General features: G+C 42.3%; 2 protein-coding genes across 2 annotated transcripts in view; both read right to left on the minus strand.

Annotated features, from left to right (window-relative positions):
- The window catches only part of Rbl1 (retinoblastoma-like 1), a 62,038-nt gene extending 46,267 nt beyond the window's left edge, over window positions 1–15,771 (minus strand). Inside the window, exons 1-7 of the mRNA XM_013010614.1 lie at window positions 15,536–15,771; window positions 10,190–10,323; window positions 6,937–7,137; window positions 5,784–5,848; window positions 5,072–5,200; window positions 4,796–4,956; window positions 1,010–1,059 (exon numbers count right to left, since the gene is read on the minus strand). Coding sequence (XP_012866068.1) covers window positions 1,010–1,059; window positions 4,796–4,956; window positions 5,072–5,200; window positions 5,784–5,848; window positions 6,937–7,137; window positions 10,190–10,323; window positions 15,536–15,691 — 896 coding nt within the window. The 5' untranslated portion in view covers window positions 15,692–15,771. The remainder of the gene's footprint in view (window positions 1–1,009; window positions 1,060–4,795; window positions 4,957–5,071; window positions 5,201–5,783; window positions 5,849–6,936; window positions 7,138–10,189; window positions 10,324–15,535) is intronic.
- A 3,162-nt stretch (window positions 15,772–18,933) lies between these two features.
- Mroh8 (maestro heat-like repeat family member 8) overlaps window positions 18,934–27,219 on the minus strand; it is a 55,265-nt gene continuing 46,979 nt past the window's right edge. Inside the window, exons 19-23 of the mRNA XM_013010699.1 lie at window positions 23,693–23,815; window positions 22,688–22,787; window positions 22,115–22,180; window positions 21,189–21,357; window positions 18,934–19,012 (exon numbers count right to left, since the gene is read on the minus strand). Coding sequence (XP_012866153.1) covers window positions 21,212–21,357; window positions 22,115–22,180; window positions 22,688–22,787; window positions 23,693–23,815 — 435 coding nt within the window. The 3' untranslated portion in view covers window positions 18,934–19,012; window positions 21,189–21,211. The remainder of the gene's footprint in view (window positions 19,013–21,188; window positions 21,358–22,114; window positions 22,181–22,687; window positions 22,788–23,692; window positions 23,816–27,219) is intronic.

Below are 27,219 nucleotides of genomic sequence, written 5' to 3' on the forward strand. Positions count from 1 at the left end.
GGCCTGGGCGCTGTCCCTCAGCTCTTCAGCTCAAGGCTAGCACTCTACCACTTGAGCCACAATGCCACTTCCGGCTTTTTTCTTTTTGCTTATGTAGGGCTGAGGAATCGAACCCAGGGCCTCACATGCAAGGCAAGCACTCTACCACTGAGCCACCTTCCCAGCCCCATTCTTTTTTTTTTGGGGGGGGGGGGTCTGGTCCTGGGGCCTGAACTCTGGGCCTAGGCGCTGTCCCTCAGCTCTTCAGCTCAAGGCTAGCGCTCTACCACTTGAGCCACAGTGCTACTTCTGGCTTTTTTCTTATGTGGTGCTGAGGAATCGAACCCAGGGCCTCAGGCATGCAAGGCAAGCGCCCTACCACTGAGCCACCTTCCCAGCCTGAGATGCTTATTTCCAATTAACCACCAGAAAACTGGAAGTGGCACTGTGGCTCAAGTGGTAGAGTGCTCGCCTTGAGCTGAAGAGCCAGGCCCAGAGTTCAAGCCCCATGACCGACAAAAATAAAAAATAAAAAGACACACAAAAGATTGAGGTCTAAGGAGGGCCCTTGGCAAAAGTGATGCCTTACCTGAAAAATAAACTAAATAAATGGGGCTAGGGGTGTGGCTCAAATGGTAAAGTACCTGCTTAGGAAGCTTGGGACCTTGAGTTCAAAACTGTATTTGATATATGGAAGAACATAAAATCAAATATAGAAGTCATTGGGTTCCTTTGAGTTTCTCAGGAGACTATAGCTATTTTAAATTTCCTTATTTTTTAGGTGGTATGAACTCAAAGCTCTGCATTTGCTAGGCAGGCTTTCTATAATACGAGCCACATTTCCATCCCCCAATAGTTTCTTAAATGTACTTAAGGCAACAAGGTTTAGTGATAACACGCATTCAAGCCTAGTAAAGGGGAGTGAATTTGAATTTGGTGGAATTACTTTCACTTAAGAAATTTCAACAGTCACTACCACTAATCTGTGATATGACAGAATCCATTAGTGCTGAAACTTTAGGATACTTACTTATTATCAGTAAAACTGGAAAGGTCCAGGAGGCATTCTCCTTTCAAAATCTGGAAAGAAAAAAAAAATCATCTGGGAGCTATAATTAAAACATGTAATTAGGGGCTGGGAAGGTGGCTCAGTGGTATAGTGCTTGCCTAGCATGCATGAAGCCCTGGGTTCGATTCTTCACTACTACATAAACAGAAAAAGGCAGAAGTGATACTATGGCTCAAGTGAAAGAGTACTAGCCTTGAGCAAAAGAAGTTCAGGGACAGTGGCTAGGCCCTGAGTTTAAGCCCTGGGACTGGTAAACAACAACACATATAATAATAATTATGATGTAATTAAATATATTATAGCTGGGAGTGGTGGCTAATGCTTATAATCCCTAGCTACGAGGGAGGTGAGATTGAGAGGCTCACCAGTTAAGGTCAGCAAGAAACCCATCTTAGTGTAAAATGTTAGTAGTGTAACAGCAGGCCTGTCACCCAGAGCAGGAAGTATAAAGTAGGAAGATCACAGTCTAGGCTTGCCAAGGCAAGAAAAGAAAGACCCTATCTCAAAAGTAACTAAAGTAAAAGGGTTAGGGCTGTAGCTCAAGTGATAGAGTGCTTACCTAGCATATGGAAGAAACTGAGTTAAAATCCCAAAAACCTATCAACACACACAAAAATACTATTTCCTTAAATTTTCACATTGATATAACACACGAAATAAGACAACTATAACCAGAAAAACCTGTTAAGTATGCAAATAAAACATTAAATTTATCTAGGCGCTGGTTGCTTACAGCTGTAATCCTAGCTACTTAGGAGGCGGAGATCTGAGGATCATGGTTCAAAGCTAGCCTGGGCAGGAAAGTCCGTGAGACTCTTATCTCCAATTAACCACCAGAAAACTACAAGTGGCACTGTGGCTCAAGTGGTAGAGTGCTTGCCTTCAGCTGAAGCGCTCAGGGACAGTGCCCAGGCCCAGAGTTCAAGTCCCACAATCAAAAAAAAATTAATTTAATTTAAAGTCAACTGTTGCTGAGCACCCACAGGTCAGGAGTATAATCTTAGCTACTCAGGAAGCTAAGACTTGAGGATCAAGGTTCAAAGCTATCCCCAGCAGGAAAGTCTGTGAGACTTTTACTTTCAACTAACCACCAAAAATCATAAGCAAAGCTGTGGCTCAAGTGTAGAGCCTTGAGCAAAATAGCTCAGGGACAATAGCTAGGTCCTGAGTTCAAGCCCTAGACCAATGAGTGTGCACACAGGTACACACACACACACACACACACACCCTTTGTTATCTACCTCCACACACACACACACATACACACACACCCTTTGTTATCTACCTCCGCGCACACACACACACACACGCACACGCACACGCACACACACACACACACCCTTTGTTAGTATACAAGCAGTGTCTTCCAAATTTTAGAGACACAAAAATCACTTAGAGGATGCAGATTGATGAACCTCAAGACCATAGGGAATTTAACAAATTTCCAACATGATTCTGATGAAAGTGTCTCATTATTAAACACTGGTCTGAGAGAAGAAATTAAAATGAAATGTTTCAGTAAAGTTGAAGATTTTTTTGGGGGGGGGTCCAGTTGTGGGGCCTGAACTCTGGGCTTGGGTGCTGTCCGCAGCTCTTCAGCTCAAGGCTAGCGCTCTACCACTTGAGCCACAGCACCATTTCCGGCTTTTTTCTTTTTGCTTATATGGTGCTGAGGAATTGAACCCGGGACCTCATGCATGCAAGGCAATCACTCTACCACTGAGCCACCTTCCCAGCCCCGAAAGTTAAAGATTATAAAAGGGAAATGCAGGGTCTTCTTGCTTGTGAGAAACTACACTGTTATTATTGTTTTCTGTGTCACACTATATGTACATTTACTACAAATGAGGTTTAAAAACTCAAAAGTCTTTTAGGGTCAGGATGAACATCCATGAATGTATACATTTCCCATCTCAAAAGTAGTGGCTATCGTTTAGCTTAACAATAGTTAATTGTAGAAATTTCAACCCAGTATTTTGCCACAACTCCAATTTTTGTTGTTGTTGTTATTGGTTGTGGGGCCTGAACTCTGGGCCTGGGCGCTGTCCCTTGGCTCTTCAGCTCAATGCTAGCACTCTACCACTTGAGCCACAGTGCCACTTCCAGCTTTTTCTGCTTATGTGGTGCTAAGGAATCGAACCCAGTGCTTCATGCAGACAAGGCAAGCACTCTACCACTGAGCCACTTTCTCAGCCCCACAACTCCGGATTTTTAAAAAGCTTTTTGTATAAAAGTTCTTGATATATTGCTGGACGCTGGTGGCTCACACCTATAATCCTAGCTACTCAGGAAGTTGAGATCTGAGGATTGTGGTTTAAAGACAGCCCAGGAAGAAAAGTCCCCATGAGACTCATTTCCAATTAACTACTCAAAAACGGGATGCAGTGGCTCAAAGTGATAGAGCACTAGCCTTGAGTATAAGAGCTCAGGGACAGCACCCAGGCTCTGAGTTCAAGTCTCACTTCTGACAAAAAAAAGTTCTTGAGGGGCTGGGAAGTTGGCTCAGTGGTAGAGCACTTGCCTTGCATGCATGAGGCCCTGGGTTTGATTCCTCAGCACCACATAAGCAAAAAGGAAAAAGCCGGAAGTGGCGCTGTGGCTCAAGTGGTAAGGCACTAGCCTTGAGCTGAAGAGCTGAGGGACAGCGCTCAGGCCCAGAGTTCAGGACCCATGACCGGACCAAAAACAAAACCACAAAAAAAAAGTTCTTGATATTTAAACTAAAAATTCAAGAAGAATGAAATAAAATTATCATCTTATACAGGCAAAAGTCAGACAGTATATAGAATCAATTTAGAATCTTCAAAGTACTTTTCAAAAGCAGAATTATAGCTTAAATGACAAGTTTAATTTCTGAATGAAAGAATAACTGTGTCAAGAAAATAACAAAATAGAAGGAAACCAAGATATATGACCACTGTATACCTGGGTACTAATGTACTGCTTCTGTGCAACTTCAAAAGTTTACTTTGCTGAAAATGATAGTGTTTCTTTTTATGCCCAACCCCATGGCTGAACTGTGATCCAACTATTCTATGCTTCCAGTATAGCTAGGATACCATGCCTAGTTTTTTCAACTGGAATGGAATCTCTCGGACTTTCCTGCCTGGAGTGGCCAAGAATGGTGACCTTCCCAATTTTAGTCCTTCATATATAGTTAAGATGCCAGGTGTGCACTACCATACTCACACATTGTAACAAGAGGTCTTCTATGTATTATGCCCAGGCTGGCCTTGTACTATAATCCTCCTGATTTCAGCTTCTCAAGAAGCTAGGATTACAGATGTTGGTCATGGATCTTGATCTCTGGGCCTGGGCCTGTCTTGAGCTCTTCAGCTCAAGGCAAGTACTCTACCACCTGGGCTACAGTGCCACTTTTCCAGCTTTTTCTGCTTATGTGGTGCTGAGGAATCGAACCCAGGGCCTCATGCATGCCACTGAGCCACCTTCCCAGCCCCAGTTCTTTTTTTTAATCAGGCTGACTCTAATGTTTTATTCTTTAGATTTCTTTATTAGAACCCCCTAGAGTTGCCCTGATAGGAAATTTCCTTGACAATACATATATCTGGTCACATTCTTTAACAGCTCAATTTCTCATCTCACAGAAGACCATAGGGAAATTCTTTACAGCAGGGACTAAAACTTGGGAATCTTGATTCTGAGTCCTGCAATGTTGAGAACATTTTTTTCTGTGAAAGCTTCTGCTGACCCCTACAAATTTTAGTCTTTCAATTATAAATACAGTACCTTCTTATCAAAGAGTTTTGAAATATATGGCTTAAAGTAGTGCTCCTTTATTCCTTTTGCTTCTACTAAAAGCCCATCATGTAGTTCACAGAGTACAGCAATGATACAGGGAGGTTCTTCAGAAGCCTTAAAGTCAGCAGTGTGGAAATCAGATGGCAAACCTAGTTTGACAAGTGTGTGAGAAGAATATGTCAATCTTTAAGACTCCTTTTCCTTTAAAACTCCTTTTCCAAAATATTCTTATAATTAATTTAAAAAAATAAGTAAAGATCTTACCTTTAAATGATGGATTTAACAAGTCTTGCCTATTTGGGCACATGATGGCATTGGCAAAAATTAGATCCAAGCAGCACAGAAGTAAATGATAAGAGTTTACCAAATCATCCCCAATCATACGAAAATTACCTTTATAAGGAAAAAAAAAAACCCACAACAGTAAAAAAAGCTTTCATGTCAAATACCACCAAGTTCCCACAGTAGGAATATAAAAACAAGAGCATTGAATTGTTCAGGGACAGCTCCCAGGCCTAGAGCTCAAGCCCCACGACTGACCAAAAAAAAAAAAAAAAAAAGAGAGAGACAGAGATCTTTCATGTGATTGTTTCTAACATATTTATTAGATTATGTCTTTGTTGCCTTGTATGTCTTTCCCCCATGGTACAACCCCTGCTTTCACTATATATGATGTTGGTATATGTGGAGCGGAAGGGAAAAAACAAATTGTTAAAACAGGGATACAGGAGGATCCATTGCAACAATAAGATGTACAAGTCGTTATGTCGAAAAAACGAACTTTGGTGGGGGGAATGGGGGGGGCGGGGATACGAAGGGACGGGAAGGGTAAACAAAGCAGGAGGCTACAATGCTTGATAAGAAATGTGCTCAGTATCTTACCCATGTAATTGTAACCCCTCTGTACAGTATTTTCACAATAAAAATATATTTAAGAAAAAAACAAGAGCATCACCAAACAAGAGTATCTCCTTACCCTTAGTATAAACAAAGAGTGTCCAACAGAAATTAAAGAGATCCTTAACACTGCAAGGAATCCTCCTGAAAAAGGAATAAATGTATTATTTTTTTGTTTGATGAGCTTGCAAAGTATCATTTAAATTAAAAAATCAAATACAAATATAAGGTTAAACTACATGTAAAATTCCATTGACAAGGGAAGATAATCTATAGCTTATGAATGGACTTTCATTATGAAATAAGCCTTTCCAATCTTGCATTAAAAAAATTGTAATAGGGCTGGGAAGGTGGCTCAGTGATAGAGCGCTTGCCTTGCATGCCTGAGGCCCTGGGTTTGATTCCTCAGCACCACATAAGCAAAAAGAAAAATGCCAGAAGTGGTGCTATGGCTCAAGTGGTAGAGCGCTAGCCTTGAGCTGAAGTGCTGAGGGACAGCGCCCAGGCCCAAAGTTCAGGCCTCATGACCAGACCCCCCAAAAAAAAAAAAAATCATAATATAAGGCTGGGAAATGTGGCTTAATGGCAGAGTGCTTGCCTAGCATGCATGAAGCCATGAGTTTAATTCCTCAGTACTAAATAAAAAGGAAAGACCAGAAGTGACACTCTGGCTCAAGCAGTAGAGCTAACACTTGACCAAAAGTTTAGGGACAGTGCCCAGGCCCTGAGTTCAAGCTCCAGGACTGGTAGAAAAAAAAAAAAATCAGAATATAGAAAAATAAGTGAAAAGTACTACTCTGAATTCCCAGATTAGGTAACTGGTCCATAGACTCATTTCCTTCTTCATTTTTAATTTTTATTATTATAAAGATGATGTACAGAAGGGTTACAGTTATATAAGTGAGGTGATGAGTACATGCGCTGTCTCTCGGCTCTTCGGCTGAAGGCTAGTGCTCTACTACTTGAGCCACAGGGCCACTTCCGGCTTTTTTCTTTTTGCTTATGTGGTGCTGAGGAATCGAACCCAGGGCCTCAGGCATGCAAGGCAAGCGCTCTACCACTGAGCCACCTTCCCAGCCCTGATGAGTACATTTCTTTCTAGACACTGTCACCCCTTCCTCACTGTCCATAAATTTAAAAAGAAATGTAAGTCTTTGCAAATAGATACTTCTGGCAAAAGGGAGACTTCAAAGAACAAAATCTCTTAATAGATAAGGATTCAAGTGTCTTACCTCTGTTTTCTGCTTCGTGGTAATTTTGGTAGCTCCTCATATGGATTTTGAAACACATCTAAAAAAATAGGCTCAAATTTTTTAAAAATTACAGTAGATACTTCAAAATTTCTTTCTAGCCTTTCTATACGTTCACGAAATTCTTGTGGCAGGTTTGACATGTCCATCCATTTCTTCATTTTACTAAAAAATTGTATTAAACTAAAAAAAGAAGAGGAAAAAGGTGACATTAAAATTAATCCATAAATGGGATGAAAAGGACTTTCTATTCACGACTTAAAAAAAAAGCAACCTAAATTTATTTAAAAACTTCATTCCAAGTGTTATGAAATTACTATGGTTACCAGGACTATAGTAGGGATATAGATTTTGGGTTAATGGACATAGCATAGTGTCTTGTACTGTCCAGGAAGAATACCATCACTTCTATTTCTAAAATATCTAGATAATGGCTTTACATTTAAGTAACAAAGTGTGCTGGGCTTTAAGTCCTGATCCTCAGATCTCAACCTACTAAGTAGCTACTCTCTTCTCTCTCTATTTCCCCCTGGCCCTCTTTTTTGCCAGTTTGAACTCAAGGGGTGGGTACTGTCCTTAAGCTTGTTTAGGCTAGCAGTCTACCACTTTGAGCCACAGTGCCACTTCTGTATTTTCTGGTAGTTAATTGGAAGTAAGAGTCTCATGGTGCCTGGCACTGGTAGTTCACATCTGTTATCCTAGCTACTCAGGAAGCTGAGATTTGAGGATCTCAGTTTGAAGCCAACCCTGGCAGCAAAGTCTGTGAGACTCTTATCTCCAATTATTCACAGAAAAAGCCAGAAATGGTACTGTGGCTCGAGTGGTAGAGTGCTAGTTTTGAGCAAAAGGAGCTTAGTAATAAAACTCAGGCCCAGAGTTCTCAGGCTGGGGACCAGCAAATGGGAGGGAAAAAAGTCAAGGACTTTCCTGCTCAGACTGGCTTTGAACCGCCATCCTCAGATATTAGACTCTTGAGTAGCCATCAGTGCCTAGCTTCTCTATCTTTTTTGATAGACTTGCCGTAGCTTAAATTTAGGGCTTTGCATTTTCTCTTGGTTTGGCTAGCTCAAGATAGAACTGCTCAGATTTTTCTCTTTGAATAGATTCAAACTCTGATCCTTAGATCTCAGCCTCCTGAGCAGATAGGATTACAGGTGTGAGCCTAATACCTGTCCCCAGACAGTGATTTTTAAACTAAAATAAGCAACTTTACCACTTTCAAAATAATTCTAGCCGGGCGCTGGTGGCTCACGCCTGTAATCCTAGCTACTCAGGAGGCTGAGATCTGAGGATCACGGTTCAAAGCCAGCCCAGGCAGGAGAGACCGTGAGACTCCTATCTCCAATAAACCACCAGAAAACCGGAAGTGGCGCTGTAGCTCAAGTGGTAGAGCGCTCGCCTTGAGCTGAAGAGCTGAGGGACAGCGCCCAGGCCCAGAGTTCAAGCCCCACGACCGACAAAAAAAAAAACAACAAAAAACAACAACATAAAAAAATCAAAATAATTCTAATTGTTGGAATTCTGTTATAAATACTAATTCAATAAGCAAATGAAAATATAGTTCACATCATTAGTGATCAGAGAAATTCAAAATAGCTTATAGTTTATTACTTCATACCTATTAGGATGGCTACCATTTAAAAAAAGACAAATTACAAGTACTGGTATGGGTGTGGAAAAAGTGGAACCCTACTAGAACTGGAAATTGTTACAGTCACTTTGGCAAACAGCCTGAGAGTGTCTTACAAGTCAAACATGATAGTTGTTTTTTTTTTTGGTCCGGTCGTGGGGCCTAACTCTGGGCCTGGGCGCTGTCCCTCAGCTCTTCAGCTCAAGGCTAGCGCTCTACCACTTGAGCACCACTTCCGGCTTTTTTCTTTTTGCTTATGTGGTGCTGAGGAATTGAACCCAGGGCCTCATGCATGCAAGGCAAATGCTCTACCTCTGAGCCACCTTCCCAGCCCTCAAACTTGATAGTTATCATATGATCCATCAAATCCACTCACATGTATGTATACACACACACACACACACACACACATGCAAGAGAAATGGAAACAAACCTAAGCCCATATAAAAGTTGAACATAAATGTTCACAGTGGTCTTACTCAGAACAGCCCAAGGGAGAGTTAATACTAATGTTCATCAATTGACAAATGAATAAGCAAAGCCAAATATGGTTGGTACAGGCCTATAATTTCAATATTTGGAAAGCTGAGGCAGGATGATCAATAGTATGAAGCAGCCTAGGCTACATAGCAAGACACTAACTCTAAGTAAAAACAAAACAAACAAAAAAACAAAACAAAAAAATGAGCTATATCCATACACTATATTATTCTATCACAAAGAATAAATCAACATCTGATACATCTACATCATGAACTTTGAAAACATTATGTTAAGTGAAATATGAAGTCAACATTAAAGACCACATCTTGTATAATTCCTTTTAGAAGGAATGTTGAGAATAGAAAAATCCACCAAGACAGAAACTAGATTATGGTTGTCATGAAAATGTCCTAAAATTGACTGTGGTACTAGCTGTATCATTGTAAGAATGTATTAAAAACTGTTCAACTAAGCCAGATGCTGGTGTTTTATGCCTATAAACCTCGCTACTCAGGAGGCTAAGATCTGAGGAATACAATTCAAAGCCAGCCTGGGCAAGGAAAGTCCAAGAGATTCTTATCTCCAATAAACCACCAGAAAACTGGAAGCGGCACTATGGCTCAAGTGGTAGAGCGCTGGCCTTGAGCTGAACAGCATAGGGACATCGCCTAGGCCCAGAGTTCAAGCCCAACAACCGACAAAAAAACAAAAAAAAGGGAAATTATAACCAATTATCACAAAAGTTCCAATTCAAATGTATGAAAAAGCATTTTTGACAAATGTTCCTTCTAGTTTTATAATATGAAAATAATTAAACCAATAAAAGTCATCTTGGTTTAAATCACAAGTAACTAAGAAAATAGCTTCAAGCAATGAAACGCACAGAACTTCTTTACTAAAACTGAATGATAGCTACTCTACACTATACAACAGGAGAGAAAAGAGCTTTGGTAGAAGTCAGAATCTGAGGAAGAAATCTGAGAAGGAATGTGAGACTTTGAAAAAACACATATGTATTAACAACCTGGGATTGAATTAAGTCAAATGATTTAAAATAAAGGAAAATTAAATTCTAAAATTAGACTTAGGACTTATACCATACTGAAAAATCAAAATGTTTACCTTAATTTAGCTGAACGTAGTATTCTGGTAAGTGAAACACAGTTTCCTTCCATGATACCCTTTCCAACTGTGGGAATAATGCTTTTACGGCATGCTACATATAATGAACATGCCAACCAGTGTATAACTTCTCCCTGGAAGGCAAGAGACAAACAGTAAAATGAATATAGTATGATAAAATGTTTGAATTTAAGAACCAGTAGAGATCTTAGACCTGTTTGGTTTAATTTTCCTTCAACAGGTAAAGGTCCAGAGAAAAGACATTTGCCCAAGCTAAGATAGGTGGAATGATGGGTATAAAACTACTTTTTCTTAGTCCTGTGTTCTTATGAGAACATACTAAAACAGCACTGATCTAAGAACAAATCTCTCCCCATACTCCAAAAATGTAATATTACTCAAAAAGGTAAAAATTCTCAGTATTAGCTTTCTCAGTTTTTTGGCTTTGTTTTGTTTTTTGTAGTTGTGGGGGTTGGCCTAGATACTGTTCCTCAGCTCTTCAGCTCAAGGCTAGTGCTCCACCACCTGAGCCACAGAACCACTTAGGGTTTTCTGGTGGTTTATTGGAGATAAGTCTCACAGACTTTCCTACCCAGGCTGGGTTTGAACCATGATCCTCAGATCTCAGCCTCCTGAATAGCTAGGATTACAGGAGTGAGCCACCAGCACCCAGCTTAGCTTTCTCAGTTTGAAACCACCCATCAGAGCCTTGATGATAATGAAGTATCGTTTTACTATATTTTCTTTTAACCTGTCTGGCAGAGAAAAGCACAGACAGTATAACGTGGGCAAGAGAATCACATAAAAGTTATGAAAGATAAGTCGGGCGCTGGTGGGCTTACACCTATAATTCTAGCTACTCAGGAGGCTGAGATCTGAGGATCACGGTTCAAACCCAGCCTGGGCAGGAAAGTCCATGAGACTCTTATCTCCAATAAACCACCAGAAAACTGGAAGTGGCACTGTGGCACAATTGGTAGAGTGCTCACCTTGAGGTGAAGAGCACGGGGACAGTGTACAGGCCCAGAGTTCAAGTCCCACAACCGACAAAAAAAAAAAAAGAAAAGAAAAAGAAAGAAATACAGAGGTGCCTTTTTTATGTGTGTGTGTAGGTCCTTGAACTCATGACCTGGGTAGTGTTACTGAGCCTTTTTTGCTCAAAGCTAGCATTCTACCACTTGAATCACAGCTCCAATTCTGGTTTTTGGTGGTTAATTGGAGATAAAAGTCTCACAAACTTTACTGCCTGGGCTAGCTTTGAACTGTAAGGCTCAGATCTCAGCCTCCTGAGTAGCTAGAATTACAGGTGTGAGCCACTGGTGCCCAGCCTAAAGGCTGCCTTTTTTTTTTTTTGTCAGTCATGAGGCTTGAACTCTGGGCTTGGACGCTGTCCCTCAGAACTTCAGCTCAAGGCTAATGCTCTACCAACTTAAGCCACAGCTCCACTTCCAGTTTTCTGGTGGTTTATTGGAGATTAGAGATTTACGGACTTTCCTGCCCAGGATGGCTTTGAACTGTGATCCTTAGATCTCAGCCTCCTGAGTAGCTAGGATTACAGGCATGAGCCAACATTGCCCGGCAAGGCTACGTTTTTTAAGGTAAAAATTGGGGGCATTTTTTACCCCTATTTTACCTTCTAAATGTTAAGTATGCTCCTCCATCTTACTAGATATCTCAGCTCACAAAACTACAAAAAAAAAAAATGGTGGTACCTAGGAATTGAGCGCTTAATTTTCTCCTTTTAGGCTTAAAATATCTCTAAGATCGAATTCTTTTTATGAGAATACTGCTGAAATATAACTGAATTTTAAGAATTTAAGAAGACACAAATTTCTAACATACGTAATACTGTTCTTATTCATTGTTCTGCAATCCTTAATACCAGACTCTAGAAGGATAAACAGACAGTAGGATAAAAAGACTGATAAAAAATATTTTTGCAATAATCCAAAAGGAGTGAGTAGAAATAAGTAGCCATTAATAAAGCGAAAATCCAGTGTTCCCATGTGAAAGGACACAAAAGTCTTAATTGCTTAAAACACTGACTAATTAATTGGGAACAACATACAAGTATTACAGAGCCTTTGGATACAGGTTACTATTTTAAAAATTAGGGCTGGGAAGGTGGCTCAGTGGTAGAGCGCTTGCCTTGCATGCTTGAGGCTTTGGGTTTGATTCCTCAGCACCACATAAGCAAAAAGAAAAAAGCCAGAAGTGGCGCTGTGGCTCAAGTGGTAGAGTGCTAGCCTTGAGCTGAAGAGCTGAGGGACAGCACCCAGGCCCAGAGTTCAGGCCCCACGACCAGACCCCCCCCCCAAAAAAAAATATTAGTAAGGACGTAACTTAATGGTTGAGTGCTTGCCTAGCATGTGAAAAGGCCCTTGAGCATTCCGAGAACTTTAATGATAATAACCTTGGATTCAATCCTTAGTTAAGCGCAATTAAGTAAACAAGTACTGGAATTATTGAGATTTTCTTCCTAATAAATGAATCAAGTAAGCAAGGGCAAGATACTGATTTCAAACTCCAGTACCACCAAGAAAACAAAAAATAATTTATTATTTATTTTTTCAGAGCAAGAAACTTAACCCAGGGCCTTGTGTATATGAAGCAAGCACCACAGAACTATATCCCCAGCCCACATAATGGATTCTGACTTCATAGATTTCCAACCTAAAGCTAAAAAGAGCAACAGAAAACTATTTTCTATAATTGATAAGATGTAATCTTAAGAAGAATCTCAGATAGTGTCCTGGGACACAAGAGCAACAGTCTTGGACTTTGATTGGAAGTCAGGGAAGACTTCACAAAAGATTTGAAATTGCTAAGTAGTAAATCACCAAAACTCTAAGTATGGAGGAGGGGAGGGGAATGTAAGCAAGGGATGGTTACATGGAGATAAGTCTCAGACTTTTCTGCCAGGGCTGGCTTCAAACCTTGATCCTCATTTCTCAGCCTCCAGACTAGCTAGGATTACAGGTGTGAGCCACTGGTGCTTGGCTAACACCTGTGGTTTCTAAAGCAAATATTTAAGGCATCCTGATTGATTCTGCCTAAAGCAGAGATTTAGGTCTTCAACCTTCCCTGGGGTTATTGGTAAAAGTCTCCAAGCAGAGCAAATGGTTTGCAGGAGCAACAAAATAGTCTGAAACTAGGGTCTAGTTGAATGCTTTGGCCATAGCTCCTGCTCAATAAATGTTTGTTCAGTTAGAACAAATGAGCTCTTGGGGTATCAGAAATGCCTCCTCCCACTGTCAAAGAACAACCAGTTTTCAACTATAAGATCACTAATTCACCTCCCTAATCTTCTCATTCTCCCCTCAGCTTTCTAGTTATGCCACCCCAGGTACAGGTCACTTTCTTTTATCTAGTCTATTCAGCTTTACCATGGAGACACACTAGTCTCATGCAGGTACTTTTCTCATATGGATACACATAGTCTAACCGAAAAATTCCAGCTCTATTCCTTTGAACCCAATCATTATTTCACTGAGTTTAGTCAGCTTGTTCTGTGAATCCAGCCCTTTTGGTTCATGAAAGTCATTTAATGTAAGACCACTGGAGAAATCTGCTGAAATGTAATCATGCTTTGGTATCCCTCATGGGATAGAAGATACCAAAATCCAGGATTACTTAAGTGCCTGTTATAAAACCAGTGTATGGTTTATTTCATCTTCCCATACTAGATATATACTCTACCTTCAATCTACACTCTTTATTCTTGCTAATAGACTTTAAAGCATCTCTTATACTTAATACAATGTAGTCATACTGTATTGTTGTTTTCGTTTGTGGTTTTTTTTTTCTTTAGTCGGTCGTGGGGCTTGGGCACTGTCCCAGCGCTCTTCATCGAGCACTCTACCGCTTGAGCTACAGTGCCACTTCCGGTTTTCCAGTGGTTTACTGGAGATAAGAGTCTCTCGGACTTTCCTGCCTGGGCAGGCTTTGAACTGCGATCCTCAGATCTCAGCCTACTGAGTAGCTAGGGTTACAGGTACCCAGCTACTGTATTGTTTTTGAATGACAAAAGTCGGTACATGCTCAGTACAGATGCAAACTTTTCCCAAGTATTTTTGATCTGCTGGATCGTGTACATGGAGGCCTCACACTACATTCCCATTTCTATACTAGGTTTGCACATGCTTGAGAAATCCATTGAATCTTGACATTACCACCTAGAAAACAAGTAAAATACTCTGACTTGCTGTGTTCAGAAAACGAAATGTTATGAAAACAGAACATAAGAACGATCGAGAAACTAATGAAGTCGGGTGTTGGTGGCTCACACCTGTAATCCAAGGTACTCAGGAGGCTGAGATCTGAGGATCACGGTTCAAAGCCAAGCTGGGGGGCTGGAAAGGTGGCTCAGTGGTAGAGTGCTTGCCTTGCATGCCTGAGGCCCTGGGTTCGATTCCTCAGCACCACATAAGCAAAAAAAGAAAAAAACCCGGAAGTGGCGCTGTGGCTCAAGTGGTAGAGTGCTAGCCTTGAGCTGAAGAGCTGAGGGACAGCGCCCAGGCCCAGAGTTCAGGCCCCACTACCAGACCCCCCCCCAAAAAAAAAAAGCCAAGCTGAGTAAGAAAGGCGGTGAAACTCTTATCTCCAATAAACCACCAGAAAACCGGAAGTGGAGCTGTGGCCTTGAACGTTAGCCTTGAGCTGAAGAGCAAAGACAACCCTCAGGCCTAGGGTTCAAGCCCCACGAGCGACCCCAAAAAAAAAGGGGGGGGAGGGAGGAAAGGGAGGGAGAGGGGGAGAAACGGGGGGGGGAGAAACTAGAATGATGATAACTGCCACTTACTTTATTCAAAGCCAGACACAGCTAAGTATTAGGGCAGGGGCTTTGTAGTGCGAGCTACAAAGTGTCCTCACTTTGCTACATAAGGAGGAAAAGAATGAAGAGCGCTTAAAGGGCTCAGACTCCCTAGCCTGGCTTTGCCCCGGCGTTTTACTCTATTGCTTCTTTGGAATGGAGAGTCATGGAATGTGTTCATAGAGAACGCGCAGATGACATACTCGAAGAGCTGGGTTGTAATTCACTTTTACCATTATGTCTATTTCTATGGATTTGACGGCAGTGGCGATTGGCGGGGACGAGAGGTAAGCCTGGAACGTGGGGGACTCGGACCCGGGCAGGGGCCGCTCCTGCTCACGGCGCAGGTTTCCCGCCTCGAACCGGCCGAGGGGACTGCCGGGGCCACAGCGACCCTCCCAGTCACGCCCTCCCGGCGCCAGGAAGGGCAGAGACCCCCTCACGAAGCGGAACTCCCAGCACCCCTGGGGGGCAGGGGCGGGACGGGGTGGGGCCTAGCAAGGTCGGGTCCGCGCCCACCTGCCGCCGCTCACCTCCAGACTGTAGTTGCCTCTGATGGCGGTGAAGTCGTCCAGAGCCTCGGCCGCGCTCCCCTCGTCCAGGTTCAGTTCCTGGCAGAGGGCCTGCAGCACCTCCCCGGCCGCAACGACCACCGCCGCCCCCTCGGCGTGGGACTCGTCTTCAAACATCCCTTCGAGCCCAGCGGGCGGCGCGCCTCAGCGGCCCCGGGTTCCTTTCTCCCTCCCGGCGCGCCTACCCACAACGCCCCGCGGCAAAGCGCGCGAAAATCAGCCGCTTCAGACCTCCGTCCTTTTCCTCGTCTGCCTCCGCCCCCCCCCCGGCCTTCCCCCGCAAAAGAGTCCCTTTCTCCTCTGGAGTTCCCAGGAGTCCCTCCCCAGAAACGGGATCAGAAGACGCACAGATGGACCCCGGGTTCGGAGGGGACCTGGCGCTGGCCCTCGGCAAGCCTTGGGATAGGGTGAAGGTGGTGGGGAAACCCGGTTGGACGCTACGGGCCGGGCTGGGCGGGCGGAGGAATCCGCGCCGTGCGGAGGCCGCCGGGACTGTAGTCTGGGCGCCGCCCTCTTCGCGGCCGGCCCGGGCTTTGACCCGGGACCGGGAGTGGTGCGTTTCCTCGCTCTTCCTAGTGAGATGGCTTCTTCAGCGCCCGCCCTGGGTCCTGTATGTGGTACCACCGTGGGCGTTAAACCCAGTCTGTTTGAGTTAGACGTAGAGGCGGCATGAGCAGGACCCAGAATTGGCGAAGCAGGACAGTAGGGACCCTTGGTCACCTTGGGGGCTCCAGAGGCCGCAGGGAGGTACCTCTGTCAGCTCCCTGCGACTCTGGCAACTGACTCAGCGCTTCTGGTCAGGTTAGGCGTAGAAGCTGCCCTGAAGCCAGAGGTTGAAAAAGGTAAATCCGAGACTGTTAACTCCGGCATTCTCCAGTAGGTGCTTGAGTCCCAACTTAGCTCCAAACCTCTGTCCGTGGCCTACTGAGCTCCTCCACGCGCTCAGGCTCCACCTCATCTACTGTATTGATCCCTCTACGTAAAGTTTTGTTGTGTTCCTAACTAGTTTTTGTGTGCCAAACTAGTGTTTGCCTCAGGGCTTTTCTCAGAACTACTTGAAAAATGCTCTTTGCCAGGTCTTTGCTTGTCTGCTCTTGGTTACTGGAGTACAACTAAATGTCACCATCAGGAGGGTAAGGAAAGGCACAAAAATGGAAGAAAAGGTCAATAAATGCAGCAGTGGTACTAGTCACTGTTGAACTACACAACTTGGGACAGGAGGGAAAAACGGAGAAAGCTAGGGAAGGGGTGACATTGTCCAAAAAAAAATGTACTCCACCTCGTTTTTATGTAACTAATCCCTCTGTACATCTTTACAATAATAATTTTTTTTAGAAAATCACTATGGTCTCCATTTTAGTTCTATTTTTCCTTATCCCTAACATGCCTGTTTAACAAACGAAGTGTGGGTAATGAAGTAGTTTACTATGTCTTCATTTTTAAACCAAAACACAAATGAAGGTGGTTTGTTTTGATCCCATTGTGTGACTGCCTTTCTGATTAGATTCCCTTTTACTTTATTTTTTTATTTTTTTGGGTCCCGTCGTGGGGCCTGAACTCTGGGCCTGGGCCCTGTCCTTCAGCTCTTCAGCTCAAGGCTAGCACTCTACCACTTGAGCCACAGCACCACTTCCGGCTTTTTTTTCTTTTTGCTTATGTGCTGCTGAGGAATGGAACCCGGGGCCTCAGGCATGGAAGGCAAGTGCTCTACCACTGAGCCACCTTCCCAGCCCTAGATTCCCTTTTATAGTTTAATATTTTGAGTTCCTGTAGAGCATGTGCTTTGAGCCTGATTAATGCCTTAATAGAAATTCCAAGATCAAAATGATTGTAGTGTACATTCTCCCAAATTAATTCAAAACATAAGCAATTCTAGACCACAAAATCAGGATTAGAAAGCACAACAGGGTTCTAATTATGTTTTCAAAAATGCTTATTTCATTTTTAAATCCTTTGAAAACATTTATTTTGTCATTGTCCTTCATTTTGCTATGCTCTAAGCAGGCACTTAAGTTTGCAAATGCCTCTCTTAGGAAGAACTACTGTTTAAAAAGAAAAACAGTTGATAGTTCTCAAGGAGGGGCAAGACCTGACCTCATCATTCTTACTCTTCTCTTTTTTTGTTTGTTTTTTCTTTTTTTTAATTGTGAAAATACAGTAGAGAGGGGTACAATTACATGGGCAAGATAATGAGTACATTTCTTATCAAGCATTGTAGCCTCCTCCTTTGTTTCCCCTTCCCATGTTTTTGTTTGTTTTTGTATGAGCACCAAAACAAACATTAAAAAAAAACAAAAAAAAATAGATATCTTAGTATAAGAGGAAAAAGCAAAACTCCAAGTACAAAAAGTGAGAATCTAAAATAATAAGATACAGACAGTCATAAATAAAGATAAAGATACAGTCAGTAATAGATGAAGAACAGTACATTTTAATAGTTTTGATGAAAATAAAAATGACATTCTATTGGGCTAAACTTTCAACATAACATGACAAAATTAAATGTCCAGAAACTTGTATTTTTAAAAAATTAACAAAATCATAAACCTATCTCTGAGAAGAGTTATATAAGGAGACTTGTTAATATCACCATTAGGTACTTCTTAGCCCTTCCCAACTGCTGAGGTAGTTCAGTAAAAATTCCTTTGTCTCTTAATGCTTCTCAATGAATTTTAACACAATAAGCATAAATACAGTAATCATGTGCTTGCTTCTCTCTACCAGTTTTGTTACTTAAAAAATAAAAATCTTCCTGTAGGGAAAGGGGTTATAGCATAAAATAATCAGAAAAAGGATTTATTCAACCTCTTATGTCACTGGAGATTTAAACTGTATCCTAAACTCAGCCTCTGAAAGCACAAACCCCTTTTTCGATTTTAAGTAAATTCATCCATTTTTAAATGCAGATATTTAAAGACAAGTATATTCTAGTCACTGAAAGTTTACTTTTGCTGTGAGACTGGAATAGTGCACAAGATACCACCAATTTTACATTTTGCTCTAATTCTATTTCAGTAGTAGAGGTATATTCTGACTAAAAAACAAAATTCCCTAGCTTTTTGAAAAGAAGTGTTCAACCTTGATCTAGGAACATGGCTTAACTGGTATGGTAGAGCACCTGCCTAGCAAGTGTGAGGTCCTGAGTTCAATCCCTTTTACTGCCAAAAGTGTTCAACCCTTGCTGCTGATAAATATTTAAGGCTCACTTTACAGAAGAAATTTGTTTGGAGTATGAACTCAGCAACTGAGATCAACTGTGGTAGATCTGAACTTATTCCCTTTTGAGGGAAAGAGGCTGGAGAATAACACAGCAAGCCAACCAATCAAGAAAGTGGTCTTTGTTGCCAAAATATTTGGGTCTGAATCCTGGCTTTGCCATTTTCTAGTTGTGTGACCCTGATCAAGTCATTTCTATGTTTGGTTCTTCACCTTCTCCATCTGCAAAATAGAGATGACACACATGAAGTAGTTACAAGCTTAAAAAGAGTTCATTAAGCCGGGCGCTGGTGGCTCACACCTGTAATCCTAGCTACTCAGGAGGCTGAGATCTGAGGATCGCGGTTCAAATCCAGCCGGGGCAGGAGAGACCGTGAGACTCCTATCTCCAATAAACCACCAGAAAACCAGAAGTGGCACTGTAGCTCAAGTGGTAGAGCGCTCGCCTTGAGCTGAAGAGCTGAGGGACAGCGCCCGGGCCCAGAGTTCAAACCCCATGACCGACAAAAAAAAAAAAAAGTTCATTAATTATGTATTTAGATTCGAATAGGCTCTTTATTAACACTCAGTAAAATGGTATTTTTTGACAACATTTTAAGTGAATAGTTAAAAAGTGAGAGTATAGTTGGTTACATAGGACAAGAGGACAAGAAGAAAATGACAAAGGATGCATGCAACTGAACTTCTACATTTTGGAATGAAGTTTAGCATCTGTAACCACTGTTGGAGGTTTTTTTTGTTTTTGTTTTTGGTCAGTCGTGGGGCCTGAACTCAGCCTGGGCGCTGTCCCTCAGCTCTTCAGCTCAAGGCTAGCACTCAACCACTTGAGTCACAGTGCCACTTCCGGCTTTTTCTGCTAATGTGGTGCTGAGGAATCAAACCCAGGGCCTCCTGCATGCAAGGCAAGCACTCTACCATTGAGCCACATTCCCAGCCCTGTGACCACTCTTAACATACTCTTTTTTTAATTTTTTTATTTTTTTTGGTCGGTCGTGGGGCTTGAACTCTGGGCCTGAGCGCTGTCCCTCAGCAGTTCAGCTCAAGGCAAGCACTCTACCACTTGAGCTACAGCGCCACTTCTGGTTTTCTGGTGGTTTATTGGAGATAGGAGTCTCACGGTTTCTCCTGCCCGGGTTGGCTTTGAACCGTGATCCTCAAATCTCAGCCTCCTGAGTAGCTAGGATTACAGGTGTGAGCCACCAGTGCCCGGCTTCTTAACATACTCTTATCTGTGTGCTAAGGTGAAGAGTTAATCCACCAGGCCACTACAGCCTGCCTTTTAGGCCAAAATACCTGCTGGCCCCAGAGATGGAGAGATTGGTTTCTAAATATGTCTTAGCAGAGGCATAGGAAGGATAGAAAGGATAAGGGGAGAGCAGTAGATTGTTGGGGTGTGGGTGAATACAAATTCATATGTAATATTAGGTACTCAGGAGACAGAGATCTGAGAATTGTGCTTCAAAGCAAGCCCAGACAGGAAAGTCTGTGAGACTTATTTCCAATTAGCCACCAGAAAACTGGAAGTGGCACTATGGCTCAAAGTAGTAGAGCACTAGCCTTGGGCAAAAGTTGCTCAGGACAGCGCAGGCCCTGAGTTTAAACCCAAGAATTAAAAAAAAAAATATATATATATATATATTTATACCATTCATTATTAGATGTGTCTATTTGCCATCTGCTATTTCCTTTCTTTTTCCCATACTCCTCTTTTGTCTTGAATAGTTTAGCTCTGATTTTCTGCTGTATGTTTCTTCACCAAATATGGGCTGGGATCAAACCAATACTAAGCATTTCTAAGTAGTCCAGTGTGTCTCTCAGGGATTTCTTGCCCTTATATTTGCAGTTTGCCAAGATATTCACTTGATACAAAGTAATCTCTCTCTTACTCTCTTAGTTTCTTCTTAGAAGAAAATATTCTCCACCTATTTCCTTCCTTCCTTCCTTCTTTTTCTTTTTTTTTTTCCAATCCTGCAGCTTGAACTCAGGGCCTGGGCATTGTCCCTGAGCCTGTCTGTGCTCAAGGCTAGCATTCTACCACTTGAGCCACAGTGCCACTTCCAGCTTTTTCTGTTTATGTGGTACTGAGGAATCGAACCCAGGGCCTCATGCATGCTAGGCAAGCACTCTACCACTAACCACATTCCCAGCCCTCCATGTATTTTCCACTGGGACTTTATGGATGTTCTGGTACAACTCAGTGACTCATTACATTTTTTACTATTATCTGAGCAATCAAACCAAGACCTGCCCTCCCCGAATTACTCTAGCCACTTAAAAGTTTAAGGGCAAATATGGTAGAGGTTAATTAAGTGGGTGGAGCTGGCATCATGATGGCATTGCCTAGTGGAAAGGGGGGCTCATTAGTTGCTTCTGTTGTTTCTGAAATAATCACTGTTACCTGATGTTGCTTGTTTTGCATTTCTAGGTAGGGAGACAGCCCAGAAGTTTCCTCAACCAGCAAACTGTCTGCTCAGGCTCTAGTTCTCCTACCCTCTGGACTCGGAACAGAGCCTGGGAGGCAATGAGGCGCAGAGAGGGCTCAGGGTCTTGCAGCAGGTCTTTCAGAACTACATAATAAGAAATGGAGATGGGAGGTGAAAGCCTTTCAGGTCTCTGGAAATGAGCATTCTAGACCTCCCATAGAGATCACTTTTTAATAGTTGAGATGAGGGTCTAATGAACTTTTTGCTTGTGATTGCCTTAAAGTACAATAGTCCCTATCTCAGCTCCCAAGTAGGTAGCATTACAGATGTGAGCCACACCACCCAGCTTTCTGACCTTTCTTAAAATTTAGCCTCTACTATGTTTCACTGGGTAAGATGTAGTGAACTATTCTGGTTCATAAAGTAATGATTTTGGATTGTGAGACTTAGCATTTCATTTCATGACATTTTCTAACTGTAAAATGCCTTAAGTGAGAATAATAATTATTTGAGTGCTGACTCTGTAGAGCTCTGCAATTAGAGGAATTTTTCACTCCCAGACAATTCTGAAAACATGTTTGTAAAAGAACTCTTTTAGTAAGTGCAGATAGTATATAGCTCAGTGATCTCTATGGTACTTGTAAGGTAGCATTGCAATTTTTAAAAACAGTATTTTTGGACAATGAGTTATTTCCTGACAAACTTTAAGAACTGTCTTTGAGACATTCACTTAAAGTAATTGGACTGAGACGAGATTGGCCTTTAGCTAAAGTTACCAGAGGTTTTATTGTTGTGTAAGTCAGGGTTTAGGGATGCCAGAGTCTCAGTAGATGCCTAGTCACTGCCTCAGATACCTTCCAAAGTACAGGTGCCTTTCAAAACCAAGGAAATCATCACTTACCATTCTCTATCCATTCAGTACCCCTAATCCTGAGCTCACTGCGATCCATGAACTTTGATAAAAGCCCTAAATGCAGGATAAGGTCAATGAGTCTATGATTCCGCTTTTGCTGTTAAAAATTAAAACTTGAGTATTTAGTCATTTAAAAAAAATGAGGCAGTTGGCTAAGTTGGCTTTAAGTAAGTAGGCAGGTTCCAAAACTGACTTCCAACTTCATGATAATTATTTATATATAACATAGCCCCTTTCTCCTAGAAGTGTTTTCCAGGTTTGCTTTGTTAATTATGTGATACTTGGCCTGGGAATGTGGCTTAGTGGTAGAATGCTTGCCTAGCATGCATGAAGCCATGGATTCAATTATTCAGTACCACATAAACAGAAAAGGCCAAAGTAGCACTGTGGCTCAAGTAGTAGAGCGATAGCCTGGAGCACAAAGAGGCTCAGGAACAGTGCCCAGGCCCTGAGTTCAAGCCCCAGGACTTGCCAAAAAAAAAGGAGAGGGGAATACTCAACAACACAATTAGACAAAATATAGGATAGAAGTGACTAGAAATAAAAGGATTTTCTTTGTACCTACAAATAAGACTGCTGCTCTTCTGATAGGAAGTTTTGCATTCTTGGAGTACATCAATGTTTGGGCTAGGATGTTAATTTTCCCTTGGCATTTTTTTCCCTAAGGGAGGAAAAACGGGAGTATAAGGCAATGAGGTAGTAGCATTATGTTGATCAGCCTCACCATCATTTTTCAGGGTACCTCATGCATAGGATGGGGAGAACAGGAATTTAATTTCATAGTGCTTATGACTTAACATGGACAGCTTATACTCTCATCCATTCCAAGCACCACATTTCCTGGTAGAAGTATTGTTATCAGTGTCATCAGTGCATCAAATACAGGTTTTCTACAGCACAGAAAAATAATCTCTAATGGAAAGCCAGACACCAGGACACCGTGAACTTCCTAGCCTGAAAAGTGTGCTCAGAGACCACTTGGGTCCTACACAGGCCAGACATATAGAAGAATTCTAGGAATAGTCAGCTCCAGGGGTTTCCTAGGAGGATGCAGATGGTTCTGTGGTCCATTTCTAGAAAACTATAGGTGCATATCCTATGTTGTGAGGAGAAAAGATACCATCTGGATCTTGGCAGATTTTGGCTGCTGCCCAGCCCACAGCATAACATCCTTTGCTTGGGGGTCATTAAACATGCTCTGATGGAAAGAAAGTCAATCCATTCTATTAAGGAAATTATTAGAGATAATTATAAAAGCAACTCAAGTCCATTTCAGTTCAACCCACATGTAGCCTCTGGCCCAAATTAGTAGAGCCCTAAGAGTTTACCATTCTTCTCTATGAGGAAAGCAGCAGGGATTGGGCTAAGTAGAATATGAATTTGTGAGTCTATTGAGAGGGGACTATAGAAAACATAGTTACAGAATACAAAGCAGTTCACTGCTAGTGTGAAGAGGGATGGGAAATGTCTCCTGTTTTCCATGTTCCTCCATTAAAAACTATGTCAGAAAAAAAATGAAAAACAAGTATGTCAGCATGTTAGAGAATTAAAGCCATTATTTCTCACAAAAAAGTTGCAGATTGTCTCAACTTCATCAGGCTTTATGTACAAGGGATCTTCACAGTATACTTCTTGGGGAAGCTTCCACTTCAGGAACTGGGCACATATAGTTAAGACTTGCCTGCTCTCCTGTGAAAAAAAAGATCAGCATAGATCAACACTTTCAAACATGTTTTAGCTGAGGTGACCTTTCTTCAATAAAACCCAAGTATCATGGGAAAAGCCTATAAGCTAAGAATTACCCTGTTGAAGTGAGGGGAGGGAAGGAACCAGAATCTTGCCTAAATAAGACCCTATGGTGATCCATGAGCCCTGCAGGGTTCTGGAGAGGACATAGAAACTACTAGTCGCAAAAGGGAGAGGTAGCAGATGTGGTCCCAGACCAAGGATATGGGCAGAGTCCCTCTTTCCCAGGCTTTAAGATACAGGGCTCCCAGCCCTAGTTGTTGCTCCCATGCTATTTTTCTCTGACTCTTCACAGGTAAGTGCACCTCCTAATTTTGTATCATTCTTGGGGTATCTCTGGGTTGAAGAACTCTAGTGTTGACCTTCTTGATTTGAGATACTAAAGCAAAGCTGAAGAAGTGGTCCCCATTCTGTGGTTTATTGCTCTCACAATGTGGCTCATGTATTTTCAACACCACTGATGAGTTGCTACACAAGTATTTTATCTCAGGCACATGAGACTTTTGGACCATAAAATTTGTTTTGGGCCAGGCACCGGTGGCTCATGCCTGTAATCCTAGCTACTCAGGAGGCTGAGATCTGAGGATCTCGGTTCAAAGCCAGCCCAGGCAGCAAAGTCCATAGAACTCATCCCCAATAAACACTCAGAAAACCGGATGTGGCACTGTAGCTCAAGTGGAGCTGAAGAGCTGAGGGACAGCGCTCAGGCCCAGAGTTCAAGCCCCATAACCAACAACAACAAAAAGAATTGCTTTGGGGCTGGGTGTCAGTGGATCACACCCTATAATCCTAGCTACTCAGGAGGCTGAGATCTGAGGATCACGGTTCAAAGCCAGCCTGAGCAGGAAAGTCCAAGAGACTCATCTCCAATTAACCACTAGAAAACTGGAAGTGGTGCTGTGGCTCAAGTGGTAGAGCACTTGCCTTGAGCTGAAGAGCTGAGGGACAGCTCCCAGGCCCAGAGTTCAAGTCCCATAACTGACAAAATAAATAAAGTAATAAAATTAAAAATGAGTTCACATCTTAATAACAATAAATAAAAAATTAAAAAGTTCATTTTTAAAAAGTTTATCATCAATAAAATTATATTTTTTTAAAAGTTCATCATGGAGGCATGGCTCAACTGGTTGAGTGCTAGTCATAGTGAAAAAAAATTGTTCATCTACTTGTTTAACAATTTGTAAATGTCTAGTAAAGCTAAAACTATTCAGAATTCAACTGTAGGGCTATGCCCTTAATAAGAATTCACACATGTGCCTAGGGAAATGTGTACATGAATGTTCATTGCAGCACTGTAATAATACAAAACTGAACATTATCTGAATATTCCCATCATACCAAATTTTGCTTGACATTCTTGTGTTAATATAAGGTTCACCCTGGGAAGGAGGGGCAGACTCCTCCCCTCTCTTGGCTAAGTTTATGAGTAGTACCTGTGTCACCTAGATAACTGCACACCTGGAAGTAGTCACCTCCCCCTCCCCCGAGGTCACATCCCCTGTCACAACTCCCATCGTTTGGTAGGCAGGTCCCGGTCCCTGAGGTCACATTTGTATCCATTGGCCAAAACTCCCCCACTTGGCCACAACTTCTCCCCACCCCTGGCCTAAATAAGTCCTGGCTCAGAGGTGGGTCACCCCTTGCAGCCATGGGCGGACCTTACAATTATTATTTTTTATGTCTTAAGACCTTCTATATTGTGTCATTGGTACATCTTCAGCATCTTGCTTTTTTCTCGTTTTTTCTTTTTGTTGGTCGTGGGGCTTGAACTCAGGACTTGAGTGCTATACCTGAGCTTTTTTGTTCAAGGCTAGCACTCTACCAACTTGGAGCCACATTGCTAATTCTGGTTTTCTGGTGGTTAACTGGAGATGAGAGTCTCACAAACTTTCCGGCCCAGGTTGGCTTTGAATTGCAATCCTCAGATGGCATTCTCCTGAGTAGCTAGGATTACAGGTGTGAGCCACCAATGCCCGGCTTTGCTTTTTCCTTGTTTAACATATTTATCTATCATGTAGTGTAGCTCTAAATCACTTATTTTCATTACTATATGGAATTCCACCATATAATTAACATATAATTATGTTTTCTGTTTGACTCCTTAAGACATTGACTGCTTAAGACTACCCTCTGAAGAGCCTGGAGGTGGCTAGAGGTAGTTCAGAGTTTGTAGGGAAATAACCTAGAGCTTTGGCTGCCGTAGGCTTTGCCTGATTGCCAAGGTCTGGAAAAAATAGAAGTGGGAATATATGAATACTTCCACATAGCTATAAACCCTGCGTTACATGCTTGGAAAGCTCTGTTCAATATTTGATGGTGATCTGAATTTTTTTTTTTTTTGGGTCCCGTCGTGGGGCCTGAACTCTGGGCCTGGGCGCTGTCCCTTAGCTCTTCAGCTCAAGGCTAGCTCTCTACCACTTGAGCCACAGTGCCACTTCTAGCTTTTTTTTTTTTTTCCTGCTTATGTGGTGCTGAGGAATCAAACCCAGGGCCTCATGCATGCAAGGCAAGCACTCTACCACTGAGCCACCTTCCCAGCCCCTGAAATGTTTTTTACTTACAGCTCTAGAGCCACAAACCTTTCCCTACAACAAGTTACCAAGGACCACTCTTAATCTGAACTTAAAATCTTGACTTTCATTTTAGTAAGGGTACAAGAAGGCAAGAGCTCCAGTATTCTTCTAGAATATCTATGGTCTAAACTTTCCTTTCCAGGACACTGTAATTGGTAGTTATGGCATGTTGGACTCAGGCTGAATGTGACAGATGGTAACATTTCAGCCTTCCACCTTCTACCAAATTAAGACTAGGAAGGCTTAAATGGAAAACCTTAGCAAAAAACCCATGAAAATTTAGGGGAGAGAAAGTCTTCTCAAGAGTAGTCATAGCTGGGCGTCAGTGGCTCAGGCCTGTAACCCTAGCTACTCAGGAGGCTGAGATCTGAGGATCAAAGTTCAAAGCCAGCCCAGGCAGCAAGCAAAGTCCATGAGACTCTTATCTCCAATAAACCACCAGAAACCAGACGTGGTCTGTAGCTCAAATGGTAGAGCACTTGCCTTGAGTTGAAGAGCTGAGGGACGGCACCTAGGCCCAGAGTTCATGCCTCACGACTGACCAAAAACAGAAAAAAAAAAAAAGAGTAGCTTCTCTGACCATCAACCCCAATGCAAGTTGTCTCAAAGCCATGAGGTAGTCTTTGAAGTGAAAGAAGAAGAGTATTTGTCATCAGTAGAGTTTTTTTTTTTTTGTTGGTCGTGGGGCTTGAACTCTGGGCCTGGGCACTGTCCCTCAGCTCTTCAGCTCAAGGCGAGCACTCTACCACTTGAGCTACAGCGCCACTTCCGGTT

Source organism: Dipodomys ordii, unplaced genomic scaffold, assembly GCF_000151885.1.
Source record: "Dipodomys ordii isolate 6190 unplaced genomic scaffold, Dord_2.0 Scaffold13, whole genome shotgun sequence".
Taxonomy (NCBI): Eukaryota; Metazoa; Chordata; class Mammalia; order Rodentia; family Heteromyidae; genus Dipodomys; species Dipodomys ordii.